Source organism: Staurois parvus, unplaced genomic scaffold (genome assembly GCF_062004578.1).
Source record: "Staurois parvus isolate SC_StPar_1 unplaced genomic scaffold, SC_StPar_1.0 ptg000116l, whole genome shotgun sequence".
Taxonomy (NCBI): Eukaryota; Metazoa; Chordata; class Amphibia; order Anura; family Ranidae; genus Staurois; species Staurois parvus.
The window spans coordinates 4,056,240-4,070,000 of record NW_028317912.1 but is presented as its reverse complement, the minus strand read 5'-3'; the positions used below and the strand labels follow the sequence as shown (position 1 = coordinate 4,070,000).

General features: G+C 40.4%; 1 protein-coding gene across 1 annotated transcript in view; it reads left to right on the top strand.

Moving 5' to 3' along the window:
- HS6ST1 (heparan sulfate 6-O-sulfotransferase 1) overlaps positions 1-12,094 on the top strand; it is a 168,827-nt gene extending 156,733 nt beyond the window's left edge. Inside the window, exon 2 of the mRNA XM_089671964.1 lies at positions 9,869-12,094. Coding sequence (XP_089528090.1) covers positions 9,869-10,577 — 709 coding nt within the window. The 3' untranslated portion in view covers positions 10,578-12,094. The remainder of the gene's footprint in view (positions 1-9,868) is intronic.
- Positions 12,095-13,761: the final 1,667 nt, after the last annotated feature.

Genomic DNA, 13,761 nt, shown 5'->3' with positions numbered 1-13,761 from the left:
CATTCTGCGCTGTGCTCTTGCAGTCATTTTTACAGGACGACCATGCCTAGGGAGAGTAGCAACAGTGCTAAACTTTCTCCATTTGTAGACAGTCTGTCTTACCGTGGACACATGAACATAAAGGCTTTTGGAGATACTTTTGTAACCCTTTCCAGCTTCATGCAAGTCAACAATTCTTGATCGTAGGTCTTCTGAGAGCTCTTTTCTGCGAGGCATGGTTCACATCAGACAGTGCTTCTTGAAACCAGTAAACCTAAAACAGGTGTGTGTTTTTTAAGGGCAGGACAGCTGTCAGCAACACATCCAATATCATCACACTGATTGGAGTCAAGGTTGGCTCACTCCTGGCTCCAATCAGCTCTGGGAGAAGTCATTAAGCTAGGGCCTCACATACTTTTTCATCCCTGCACTGTGAATGTTTACATGTTATGTGCAATTAAACCATGGCAACATCTAATGTTTGTGTAGTATTATGTTCAGCAGACTGTGTTCTTCTATTGTTGTGACTTAGATGACATTCAGAGCACATTTTATGCCCAATTCATGCAAAACTCCACGTAATCCCAAGGGGTTCACATACTTTTTCTTGCAACTGTGTGTATGTATGTATGTATGTATGTGTGTATGTATATGTATATATATATATATATATATATATATATATATATAAAATGTGTGTGTGTAAATCGCTGCGTAAATTGACGGCGCTATACAAGTACCTGAAATAAATAAATAAATCATCCATCCATCCTATTTAGCAGGCATGGGGGGATTGAGTGAATTGTTTTCTTTTGTCCAGCTCCTCGGCTAACCATAGAAAATCTATTTTGAGTCTATAAATTACCACAGATCCTCCCACTTAAGCTAGCCATATACATAGACATTCATTAAATCACTTATACAAGATCTTATACACAGTCTTGAAAAAAATGAGCTGTTTTAAATTCATGGACTGGATCGGAGATAACATTGCTTTCTAATCGTCCACATCTACATCTAATAGGATGAGAATTGGTCCTACATACTGCTATCTACAGAATTTGGGGTTTTTGCATAGGAGAAGCTGCTTTGTGTTGCTAACATGATATCTGCCACTGGAGAAATCATGTGACCTGACTGGGGCGGCTTCAGAATAGGTAAGTATAAGCATCTTTTGTTTCGCAAGGTAGATAGAATAGGCTTGGAATGGGGGTGATAGTAGATTTAGCCTTCGTTTTTGACTGAATTTCACCTTTAATAGGGGGGTGGTGGAACATCTTATCAGCTTTTTATTGTTCGTTTCCCTGTTGCAGATTTTCCCCATTGTAACACACGTGTTGATGAATGGAACTCATTTTATTTATTTCAGGTACTTATATAGCACTGTCAATTTACGCAGCACTTTACATATATGTTGTACATTCACATCAGTCCCTAACCCTCAAGGAGCGTACAATCTAAGGTCCCTAACTTATATTCATACATACACATACTAGGGCCAATTTAGACAGGATCCAATTAACCTACCAGCATGTCTTTGGAGTGTGGGAGGAAACGGGAGTACCCAGAGGAAACCCTCAGAGGCACAAGGAGAACATACAAACTTCAGGCAGGTGGTGCTGTGGTTGGGATTCAAACCAATGACCCTAGTACTGCCAGGTGGAAGTGCTAACCATTTAGCCACTGTGCTGCCATGCAGCAGAAGACCCACCCACTGGTCTCTCGTTATTTGATAATTTCAAACGGAAGTATTGTAACAATACTTGTTTCACTTGCTCCCTGCTTGGAGTGAACACTTGGGGGGCTGTGCTCCTTTTTTGTTTGGTTTTTTTTTTTTTTTTTGCTTCAAGCACATGTTATTTTATAATGAACCAGTAATGGCTCCAAAGGGTTCGCTCCACTTGTAGTCCACTGTATGAATAAAACAAGCTTATTTATTAATAAAAGTGGCAGATGTCCATTTGTTGAGTGGTGGTGTGCCAGATTTGGGCAGGCATACTCTGGCATGTGGCAAAATTTTCTTGCAAATCTGATGTTCCACTGGGGATTAATTTTTTCACATTTTTTCCTTCCTGCAGTGTTGCACTTTGCTGACTATTCATTCTTGGCTGCCATTTTCCCCCTCCTCTCTACAGTATTTACACCACTCTGTTGATAGTGTATATTTTAGAACGGTTTTTAAATTGGATCCGTGGTGCAAGTGCTTCATTATTTGGCATGCGCAATCAAACATTTTATAGAAGCCATCGTACAGCACTGGTGATTTGTTGGGACTGGTGCCACACAACATAAAAAATTTTTTAACATTGCTAGTATACTGCAGGGGTCTCCAAACTTTCTAAGCAAAGGGCCAGTTTACTGTCCTTCAGACCTTAGGGAACTAAAGGGCAGTGGGAGTAGAAAACGCCCCAGCATTAGTGGGCTTAAGCAATGCACCATCATTGGTTTGAATGGATGGAATAGTGCCCAATTGTTGGTATCAATGGGCAGAATAGTGCCCCATTGATGCTGTAAGTGGGAGGAATAGTGCCCCATAGATGGTGTCAGTTGGTGGAATAGTGCCTTAAGGGCCAGGTAAAGGCGAGCCAAGGGCTACATCTGGCCCCTGGGCCGCAGTTTGGAGACCACTGATATAGTGCTTGAAAAATGTGCCAATGTTTGTACCACAAAACTGACATCTTTCCCTTTTGTCAACCCCCCCCCCCCCCCACCCCCTTCCCAATCACAGTTGAAACTTTGTGGTGACCAGGGAAATGCCGCAAGCTTCCCTTAGCTTTAAAAAAAAATGTACAAGGTTGTTTCTCCACTACATTAAACTGGTAAAGAAGTCCTTTGGAACCTAACACCAGTGTCTTAATGTAAAAGCAGTATGTAGTGGACTTTAAAAGGCAGGTGGGAATTTCGCCAACAAATCAATGGTAATTTTCTTTTTTCCTTCGCTTCACCGGCCTTTGCTGAAAAATCACTTGTTTGACTTAAGCATTGCTCTTTTGATAAATTACCCCAAAAGTCATGATGGAAGCAAAATTTTTAAACGTTGAACATCGACCAAGCCAAATTGTTTTTCTTTTGAGCTATATATTCCCCATAGTATAAATAGATATACATATAACATTAACCATTGTTTTAAAACTAGTGCTTGGCCCTCTTCAAGCAAAAAATCTTGGCTCACTTGGTGTGATTTCTGATAATTGAAGTGGAGTTTTGGAGGATACTTCATATTGTTATTGCATGCGCCTCATTTGGTTGAATGCCCCCTTCATTAACTGTTAGGATTCATATCATTTATTGACAGACCAGGTAATACATATTTTATGAGGTCACCAGGTCATAGCAGTCATAAACACATGCCATTTCACTAGCTACACTGTGGCATCTTGAAGGGACGAACGACTTGATTGACATTTTAAACTGAGTCCCACCATTAACTCGTTGACTTGGTTTTTGACTTCTCTGTATGCAGGTTCTGGATTAACGTTGAATTGCTCAGTGAAGCTAATTCAGACCAGATATTTGCAATTGTATATTCAAGCTTTATTTCCTTTTTTTCATAAAAATAAGGGATGTGGAATAGGGAAGAATATGTTTCATGCGTCAGCTGTTTGGGGGAAAGTTTACCGCTAAAGCTGACACACAAAGGTTCAGCACTTGACCTTTCTACTGCCTGACTCTCATTTCCAAAGGAGCAGAGAAGCTGCAGTTATATGAAATCTTGGAAAGTATAATGAGCTCTAGTCTGTTGTAAATAGCAGTATAGTCAGATGCGGAACAATAAAATGACCCCTGGAGTCACATTATAAACACGTTCTTTGTGTGAATTGCCACACTGTATTTTAATAAGTGTTGTGTTTAAAGTGGAACTCCAGGGCAAACAATGGAATATACAGAAAAATCCCCAACACACTCTGCAGATAGTATGGATAAACTCTAAGCGATCAGAGCTCTCGACCTGGAATATCTCATCTACTACTTCTCTATCTTTTTAAATATAACATAAACTGATATACTAGATGGGTATGAAGCCATGTGAAACCAGGATTCATATCTTGTGTGAATTGTAGGGCTTTAGGGGTATGTAGAACTGTGGATAAACGGCTAAATGCATATACACCGTGTTCCAAATTATTATGCAAATTATATTTTTCTCATACACCTAAATAATTGTTGTAAATAACAGTCAGCATAATTCTCATGTTATCAACTATTAAGAGTACAATTCCAATTTTATTGAACAAACCTCCTAATGATAACAGGATTTTTTTTAAACATAAAACACTTACAATGCACTGTTCCAAATTATTACCCACAGTAAGTTTCAAAACACTTTATAGTTTGTAAAGAACTGAAAATTGTCATTTGTTGTGTTTGCAGCATATTTACTGAAATCAAAAGCTATTTCAATCAAACTTTTAACAACATTTTACCTTTTTAAACATTTTAACAGGTCACGTTACATTGTAACATAGAACCCCTTATTTGATAGCAGCTTCACAAGTCTTGCATCCATTGAACTTGTGAGTTTTTGGACAGTTTCTGCTTGAATTTGTTTGCAAGATGTCAGAATAGCCTCCCAGAGCTGCTGTTTGGATGTAAACTGCCTCCTACCCTCATAGATCTTTTGCTTGAGGATGCTCCAAAGGTTCTCAATAGGATTGAGGTCAGGGGAGGATTGAGGCCACACCATGACTTTCTCTCCTTTTAACCCCATAACAGCCATTGATGCAGAGGTATTCTTTGCAGCATGAGATGGTGCATTGTCATGCATGAAGATGATTTTGTTATGGAAAGCATAGTTCTTCCTTCTGTACCAGGGAAGAAAGTGGTCAGTCATAAACTCCACATACTTTGCAGAAGTCATCTTTACACCTTCAGGGACCCTAAAGGGGCCGAACAGCTCTGTTCCCATGATTCCCGCCCAAAACATGACTCCACTGCCTTGCTGACGTCGCAGCCTTGTTGGAACAGGGTGGCCGTCCACCAACCATCCACTACTCTATCCATCTGGACCATCCAGGGTTGCACGGCACTCATCAGTGAACAGGATTGTTTGAAAATTAGTCTTCATGTATTTGTCTGCCCAATGCAGCCATTTCTGCTTGTGAGCATTGGTTAGTGGTGGCCGAATAGAAGGTTTATGCACAGTTGCAAGACTCTAGAGGACTCTACACCTTGATGTCCGTGGGACTCCAGAGGCACCAGCAGCTTCAAATATCTGTTTGCTGCTATGTAATGGTATTTTAGCAGCTGCTCTCTGGAGCCGATGCATGGATCTGGCAGAAATCTACCTCCAATGTGCCTTTTTCTGCACGAACCTGTCTGTGGTCTGAATCCGCCACAAATCTCTTAATAGTGTGATGAACACGCTAAATTTTCCTGAAATATCTAATGTTTTCATACCACGTCCAAGGCATTGAACTATTTCACTCTTTTTGGCAGCAGAGAGATCCTTTTTCTTCCCCATATTGCTTGAAAATGGTGCTCTGCTTAATAATGTGGAACACCCTCCTTTAGTAGTTTTTCCTTAAATTGGGCTCACCGTCCAATCTAATTATTACAGGTGTCCGAGATTGTTTTCAGTGATCAAAAGAGCCCTGACACACAATGCCGTCCATGAGTTAAACTGAAAAACAAAATATTTAATCTTTGTGACACTTAAATAGAATTTGCATAATAATTTGGAACAGGGTGTATGTAAATGGTCAATGGATATGTTATTCATAGAGCGCTGCATAGTCTGTATAGGGGCCCCCCTATCCACTATTGCACCTTTTATAGCCTCCTTTGCAAAACTTAAAGTGGATCTTTACCCATTCTAGTGGATCCTTTACATTCTGCCCACCCTCCACTGTGGATACATCAGGTTTGTTTGGTTTCTTTTTGTTTGTTTAATCATCTCTGCGCCCCACCCCAATCCTGCCATTCGCCTAGGAGAATGACGAATGTGTCCCCAGCATCTTCTGGGATATGCGATCTGCATATCCCAAGAGGCACCGGGAGTCTGGCAGGTCACTCCATTCACTAACGGAGGAGGGTAATAGGCCTAGCAGTGCATCATCAGTAGGTTGCACCAAAACCTGGAGGAGCTGGTGCAGCCTCCCAATGATGTCACAGATGAACATTGCACCGCAGGTCTTGGCTATGGCTGATCTCAGCAGGATAATGCTGCATTCTCGTGGGTGAGTATTTTCACTGTGGCCTTCCCATCCTCTGCAAAAAGTGTGCGGGGGGGGGGTTGAAGCTCTTGAATTTAATAAATAACAACAGGGTAATTACTTCTTACACTGTGTGGCAAATTGAAACAATGGCTTTGACATGTGATACCTTTTCCAAGTACACTTACTATTCCTGCAAAAGCTGACCATGGTCCTGTTCCCATCCTCTGTAATGAATAAGAAAGCTTGGATGCTGGGATAGATTGGGTCAGGTTGAACTTTACAGAGTCAACATACGCATAATATATTCAGTTGTCTATATCTCTGAAACAACTGGTCACTTTAATATGTGATTTTCAATAAAGGTAACCACTGCATATTTTTTAAAATAATGATCTGCTAGGTAAGAATTGGCACCTATGGTTTGCTCTGCTCCTACATTAGCTTTTCTAGCTGTTCGCCTGTTGTAGTAGAGAGAGAGACACATCCATTGCCAAGAAAGAACAGATAGCCACACACACTATGGAAGAGCAGCTAATGTAGAATCTTTCCATCTTTTAACTTAGTGCTGAGTAGCATTTAGTGATTGTAAGAGCTCCCTAATCTATAATATGCTGCACTTTAATTTAGACTAAAGTATTATTTTATTTTAAAACTCTTCAAATTACAATAGAGCCATTGTCAGTTAAAGTGTTATTAAAGGCAATAAAAAAAACAAACATGTTATACTTGCCTGCTTTGTGTAATGGTTTTGGACAGAGCAGCCCCAATCCTCTTCTTTTTGGGTCCCCTGTGGTTGCTACTGGCCACTCCCTCATGACTATTGCACTCAGAGCAAGCAGCTTGCTATGAGAGCACCCAAGCAGGCTTGCGCCCAAGCCACTGCTCTGCATGTCCATTCACACACAGAGCCATGGATCGACCCCTCTCCTCATCGGCTCACTGGATGTGATCTACTGCTCTCTCAGCCAATGTGGAGGGAGAGTCCCTGTAGAGGCGAGGCTCTCGTGTACGTTACTGGATTGTGATGGGGCTCAGGTAAGTATTAGGGGGGCTACTGCATACAAAAGGTTGGTGGGTTTTTTTTTACCATAGAATGTAAAGGCTCAAGGGTTTTTTACCTTCATGTTACCTCTTTAAACCTAAAGTTCGCCCTCCCCCCAACAACATGCTAGTGAAATTTTAAAATTAAAATATTTCAGTTCAATAAGCAATGCAAACAGATCATGGCTGGTGGAAAGGGCCAGAAGGATGATGTACTTGGCTTTCTGCAAACATCACAGCACCTTGTCTAAGTACTCTACTCAGGAGTCCTCAGACCTGATGCAACCAGCAGCCTGGCTCTTTGGAAAGGTTTATGCGAATATCAAAATGCCTTGATGGTGGATGTGCGTCTGGAGGGATGAGTGTTCCTAGACACACTGCATTTGCATACAAACCACCCTAGGGACCATTCACATGTGATGCTGGGCCTCCATGATTGAAAGAACTGATCAATAAAATGGGGTGGACCAGGTACAGTAAGGCTGGGGAGGAAAGATTTGGATGACCCTGGACATTTCACTGCACTCCGTGTAAGTGATTTCAGGACAGAAGAGGAGCCTGTACAAGTGTGAGACTGTTGGTAAGGAATAAGGATGCTGTTCAGCTTTAACTCTCAAGTAGTTCTAAGCATATCAGAGTGCTTGATGTACTCATTGTTATGCAAGGAGGAGGAATCTCTGTTATCCTTCAGTGCTATCTATGGAATAAGCCTTTTACTGTAATAGTACATTAACCAATTGTGAATAAAATTTGCAACAGGTACTCGAGATGTGGCACATCTTTGTGACTTGTTGGAAAGGGATTTCACCCTTTGTTGCCCCTCTTCTAATAATGAGGCAGTATGGCTGAGTGCTGTAAGCGTTATCTGTTAACTTCCCCCTGTATGATTTCTATAATCCACTCCCACCCCTGTAAAATCCCTCTGCTGGATGCTGATAAATGAGCAGTTCTCCTTGCTTTTATCTTGCATACCTTCATGCATTCTTCAGGCGGGGTTGATGCACAAGGAGGCACAATCCACTTCTTACCATGCTGAGTAAATGTATTAATTCTGCACAATCCAGGATAAAGACCAGCTCTTCACCTTCTCACTTCAAAAGGATCATGCTTCATTTACTCCCAGCAACTCACAGGCATTAGTAACTGGGAGCCCAACCAATATTATTGTAAGGCAGAGAAGCTTGGATGCCAGAAAAAAGCAAGCACATGGAAAATTCATGTGTGTTCATCTTAAAATGCATAGTTTAATAAGTATCTGCTATGATCTGGTCTGTGGTTAGAGGGAAGGGGTGAAATATTGACATCTGAGCCCTCATCATACAACAGGCAATCCATAATAAAGTCAGGATTGACCAACATACAAGATTATTCTTCCACATTCCATATCTCTTCTGCACTCTGTATACCTGAAATTGTTCCCATTTTATCACACACTGGTCCATATTATTTCTTTGGTTGAAATTTTGTTTGCTCTATTTTTCCCCAACATCAAACCATAATGTGTATTTTTAAGGTGATTTCCATCAAGAATGGAAAATCTGTGTTTCATTCTTTAAAAAATTCACCTTTTATTTATTTTATTTTTATTACAGGTACTTATATAGTGCCATCAATTTCCGCAGCACTTTGCATATATTGTACATGAACATCAGTCCCTAACCCTCAAGGTTAAAATCTAAGGTCCCTAACACACATTCATACATACCCATACTAGGGCCAATTTAGACAGGAGCCAATTAACCTATCATCATGTCTTTTTGGACTGTGGGAGGAAACCTGCACAGGGAGAACATGCAAACTCTACACAGGTAGTGCTGTGGTTGGGATTTGAACAGATGACCCTAGTGCTGCAAGAGGCAAGTGCTAGCCCCTGTGCTGCACCTCCTTTTCACAAAAAATGAACATGTGAAGTAACTCTAAATATCCTGGCCACACTTCTGGACCTCTCAGCCAGTACACCACAATACACAAGACTAGAGTGTGCATCCATCATAATGCTCCCAATGGCAAGCATACATCATAATGCTCCCAATGGCAAGCATTCATTGGTCAGAATGACAATGTGACTGTGCTGACCATTGAGAATGGTTTCTTTCTTTGGTCACATGCCTGATGAAGGGGTCTTGCGAGAGTTTGAAACGTTGCCTTGCTGTGACTATGTGATTGTTAATTAAAACTTTTGGACCCATATTGGGGATCTTTGGTGTGCTGGTGACATTCTCCCTTGTGGTTTCTTTCTTCTGGAACAAGAAGCTTCAGATGCACTTTTCATTGGTCAGCAAGGTCATATGGCTGCAACAACCAACGAATGCTTGCCATGTCCAGTGTTATGACAGTCACTGTGGGGCTGTGTATTGCAAAGTACGATTTATAGATCACTACACCGACGCCATGGGGCATCACAGCCGCTATGTGCAGGGGTGTTTGGGGGGATATGCATTTGGAGTTAGTTCACGTTTTCATTTCTCGGGAACTTGCCCTTTAGTGTGTCAGAAGAGTATGCATATTTTGGTATCTAAAAAAAGCCAGTCTGTAAAGTAATATGTGATTGATGGGTCTATATATATATTTTTTATGCATCATATTTCTTTTCTGTTAATAATTGAGAAAGCATGGTCACGATGTCTCTTTATCGTATATTATTCTTGTTACAGCTGCCTCATGTTTCATGGTTTTTTTTGGTCTTTTTCCAGGAAATTTTATTACATCACATTGTTACGAGATCCTGTCTCACGGTATCTTAGTGAGTGGCGGCATGTACAACGAGGAGCCACTTGGAAGACATCACTTCATATGTGTGATGGAAGGACACCAACGCCGGAGGAGCTGCCGTCCTGTTATGAAGGCACAGACTGGTCAGGGTGCACATTGCAGGAATTCATGGAATGTCCCTACAACCTGGCCAACAATCGCCAGGTTAGGATGTTAGCGGACCTCAGCCTTGTAGGATGCTATAATATGTCCTTTATTCCAGAAAACAAGCGAGCTCAGATCCTTCTGGAGAGCGCCAAAAAGAACCTAAAGGACATGGCGTTTTTTGGCCTCACGGAATTCCAGAGAAAGACTCAGTATCTCTTTGAGAGGACTTTTAATCTGAAATTCATCAGGCCTTTCATGCAATACAACAACACTCGGGCAGGTGGGGTTGACTTGGACAATGGCACTATCCAAAGGATTGAGGAGCTTAACGACTTAGACATGCAGCTGTATGACTATGCAAAGGACCTCTTTCAGCAGCGCTATCAGTTCAAGAGGCAAGTGGAGAGAATGGAGCAGCGCAAAAGGAATCGGGAAGAGAGACTTCTGCAGAGGTCTAACGAGGCTTTTGCCAAGGAAGAAGCTGAGGACCAAGTGCGCTGGCCTACAGAAGACTACATGAGCCATATTATAGAGAAATGGTAGACCAACATGGACTTTTATACTACTGGAGAAACTGGTTTCACATTTGTTATTCTGTCTTGTATAAAAAAACTGAACATTATAAATAAGAACACTTTTTATTTAATGTTTGTAGCACAGAGCTCAAAGCTTTGGTAACTGTTCATGTTTATGTGGGGCAATGTACATTCATTTAAAGGGGCAGTCTTCTTTTAGATAAGCACTTTCATTGTAAAAATTCTTCTTGTAGAACATTTAAAGCTGAACTCCAGTCAAACGGCTAAATACTCAGATAAAATAATAAGAGCAGTTTTCCCTGCTAAAAGATTTGCATGGCTGTTTTCCTTACCCAAAATTTAAAAAGCCCTGCTACACAGTTTAGCCATTCAGGAGACCTGGCTGTTCTACTGTGGGTTACATAATACAACTAGGTCTTGTCCTTCCCCCAGGTTGTGATTGAACAATAAAGGAGGATTGGCAGACTGCTAAGTTCATTTCTTTGTCCTGCTCTCTCCTCCTGCCAGCAAATTCCTTGTTAGAATATGAGCACTGCAGCACAAATATCAGGCTCATTGTGCTGCTTCTCACTTTTCCAGTCTGAGTTCAGCTGTACAAGGGATTGCTAAATTCAGGTACTTGTATTATTTACTTTTTAAATACACATAATGATTTTCAAATGAACACGTCATTGATTAAAATGGTGTGTTTTTCTTCTCAATCTGCTTGTAGTTCAGCTTTATGGTGCCTGTTTTAAAGTGCTATTGCATATTGTTGCCTTCTAAAGTGCTCATTTTCTGAGCAAGATTTAGTGCTCTCCAGATGAAGGGTGCAGCTAATCGTACAAATTGTGGGTGGGCTGCCTTTAACTAGCAGTATATATAAAATTGAAGAGCTTGTCTAAAACCTGGACAGTCCCTTTTAATGTATTGAGAGAGTGACCGCACAGTGTCAGTAATGCTATGTGTTTTATTCACTCTGGGGAATCATTAAAGCATTGTTGTGTGTTGATTATCTGGCTTCTCCAATTCACAAGGGAAAAAAAAAAAACTAATAACAGTGGTATGTTTAATAGCTTGAAAAACATTCTTGCTTTTATAACCCTTCAAGAAACCCATATTTCAACTAAAGACAAGAGTTTCCAGTGAAGATCATCATCGTACTTTTGTAAAGTGCATGGGAAGAATATATTTTAAAATTCTGTACAAGCATGGGAATTTTTATTTTTATAGAATACTGTAAATCAACTTGATTTTTTTTTTTATTATTATTTTTTACTAATGTGAATGATTCAATGAGATTGGAAAAGTGCACAGGTTATGTGTAAGTCATGTGAAAGTCCTTCTTTGTTCCAGTTTTTGGTTTGATCTATGCAAAGTGTTGAGATGCAAGCTAAGCTATGCTAACCTGAACCCCAACTACAGACTTTTCAATTGAAGCCATCATATGCCTCCTATAAATTTTGTCCTTTGTGTCCATTGAAGAATGCATTGTAAGTGAAAGTCCCCACAGAAGAATTACAGATATTTTACATTGTATCAACATTTGTTGTACTGTTGAGTGTTAACTAATGTTTTAAATTATTTTCCATTTTCAGCTGGGGAGAGGCTTGGAGTTAAATTGCATGGGAAGTTTTAGGCTGGCCATACACTATATAATTTTCTGCCCAATTTCCTTTAGATTTACCTTCAACTATGTAGTGCAAGAGCCTGCCTAATTGGATCCAATTGAAAGTGTTGTTAGGTATGACCTCCTATTATATGGTTTTTGGTAAATCTAAAACAAAAATCTCAAGAAAATTGTATAATGTATGGCCAGCCTTTGTATTGCTGCCTGTGCAGTAATTTACTAGAAAAAAATGGAGCCCTGTGGATAAAACTGCACAATAAATTCAAGATGCAATGCTCATAAAATGCCATTATTTAGCTCCAGGCTTCATGCACGCTGGATATTTTTTATCATGGCCATTAGGTGCGTCTGGAATTTGTTTTTCTGTCTATAAATGCCCCTGCATGGAAGCCTGTGTGTCTATGCACACATAGGCATTTAGAGGCAGAAAACAACCCCCACAGTCAGTGCATTGAGGAGCAGCAGCGTTTTGTCAGAAAAAAATGGTGTCAATTCGTGTTAATGCTAGGGGTGTTTAGTGCTTGACCATTAATTCCTTTTAATGGGCCAATATAAATGATTATTTTGGCCAATTAAATGAATTAACACCCAAGTGCTTGAAGCGTCTAAAAGCAAAACATCCAGTGTGCATGAGGTCTTAGCACATGAGCCCATGACTTCTTTTACCAACTAGAATTTTTTTTAGATGTTTAGTTAGCACAATATGCCATTGTTTGGGTGCTCTGTATTGCAGGACAGAAAGTTGTTATTATTATACAGGATTTATACAGCACCAACAGTTTGCTCAGCGCTTTACAATATAACGGGAGACAATACAGCAACAATATAGTTCAATACAAGAGGGAAAGGAGGGCCCTGCTCCTCGGAGCTTACAATCTAGGAAGTTGGTTGTGTAGGGGTAGATCCTGTCCCCAGCATTCCCTGGTATTAAGTGAAGGGAATGCAAATACTAAAACTGTTGCAATAAGGCAGCTACAGTGGGGATCGAAAGTTTGGGCACCCCAGCTAAAAATTTGTATTAATGTGCATAAAGAAGCCAAGGAAAGATGGAAAAATCTCCAAAAGGCATCAAATTACAGATTAGACATTCTTATAATATGTCAACAAAAGTTAGATTTTATTTCCATCATTTACACTTTCAAAATAACAGAAAACAAAAAAATGGCGTCTGCAAAAGTTTGGGCACCCTGCAGAGTTAATATCTTGTACTGCCCCCTTTGGCAAGTATCACAGCTTGTAAACGCTTTTTGTAGCCAGCCAAGAGTCTTTCAATTCTTGTTTGAGGTATCTTTGCCCATTCTTCCTTACAAAAGTCTTCCAGTTCTTTGAGATTTCTGGGCTGTCTGTCACGCACTGCTCTTTTAAGGTCTATCCATAGATTTTCAATTATGTTGAGGTCAGGAGATTGTGAAGGCCATGGCAAAACCTTCAGTTTACGCCTCTTGATGTAATCCCCTGTGGATTTCGAGGTGTGTTTAGGATCATTATCCATTTGTAGAAGCCATCCTCTCTTTAACTTCAGCTTTTTCACAGATGGCATCAAGTTACCATCCAAAATTTGCTGAAATTTTATTGAATCCAT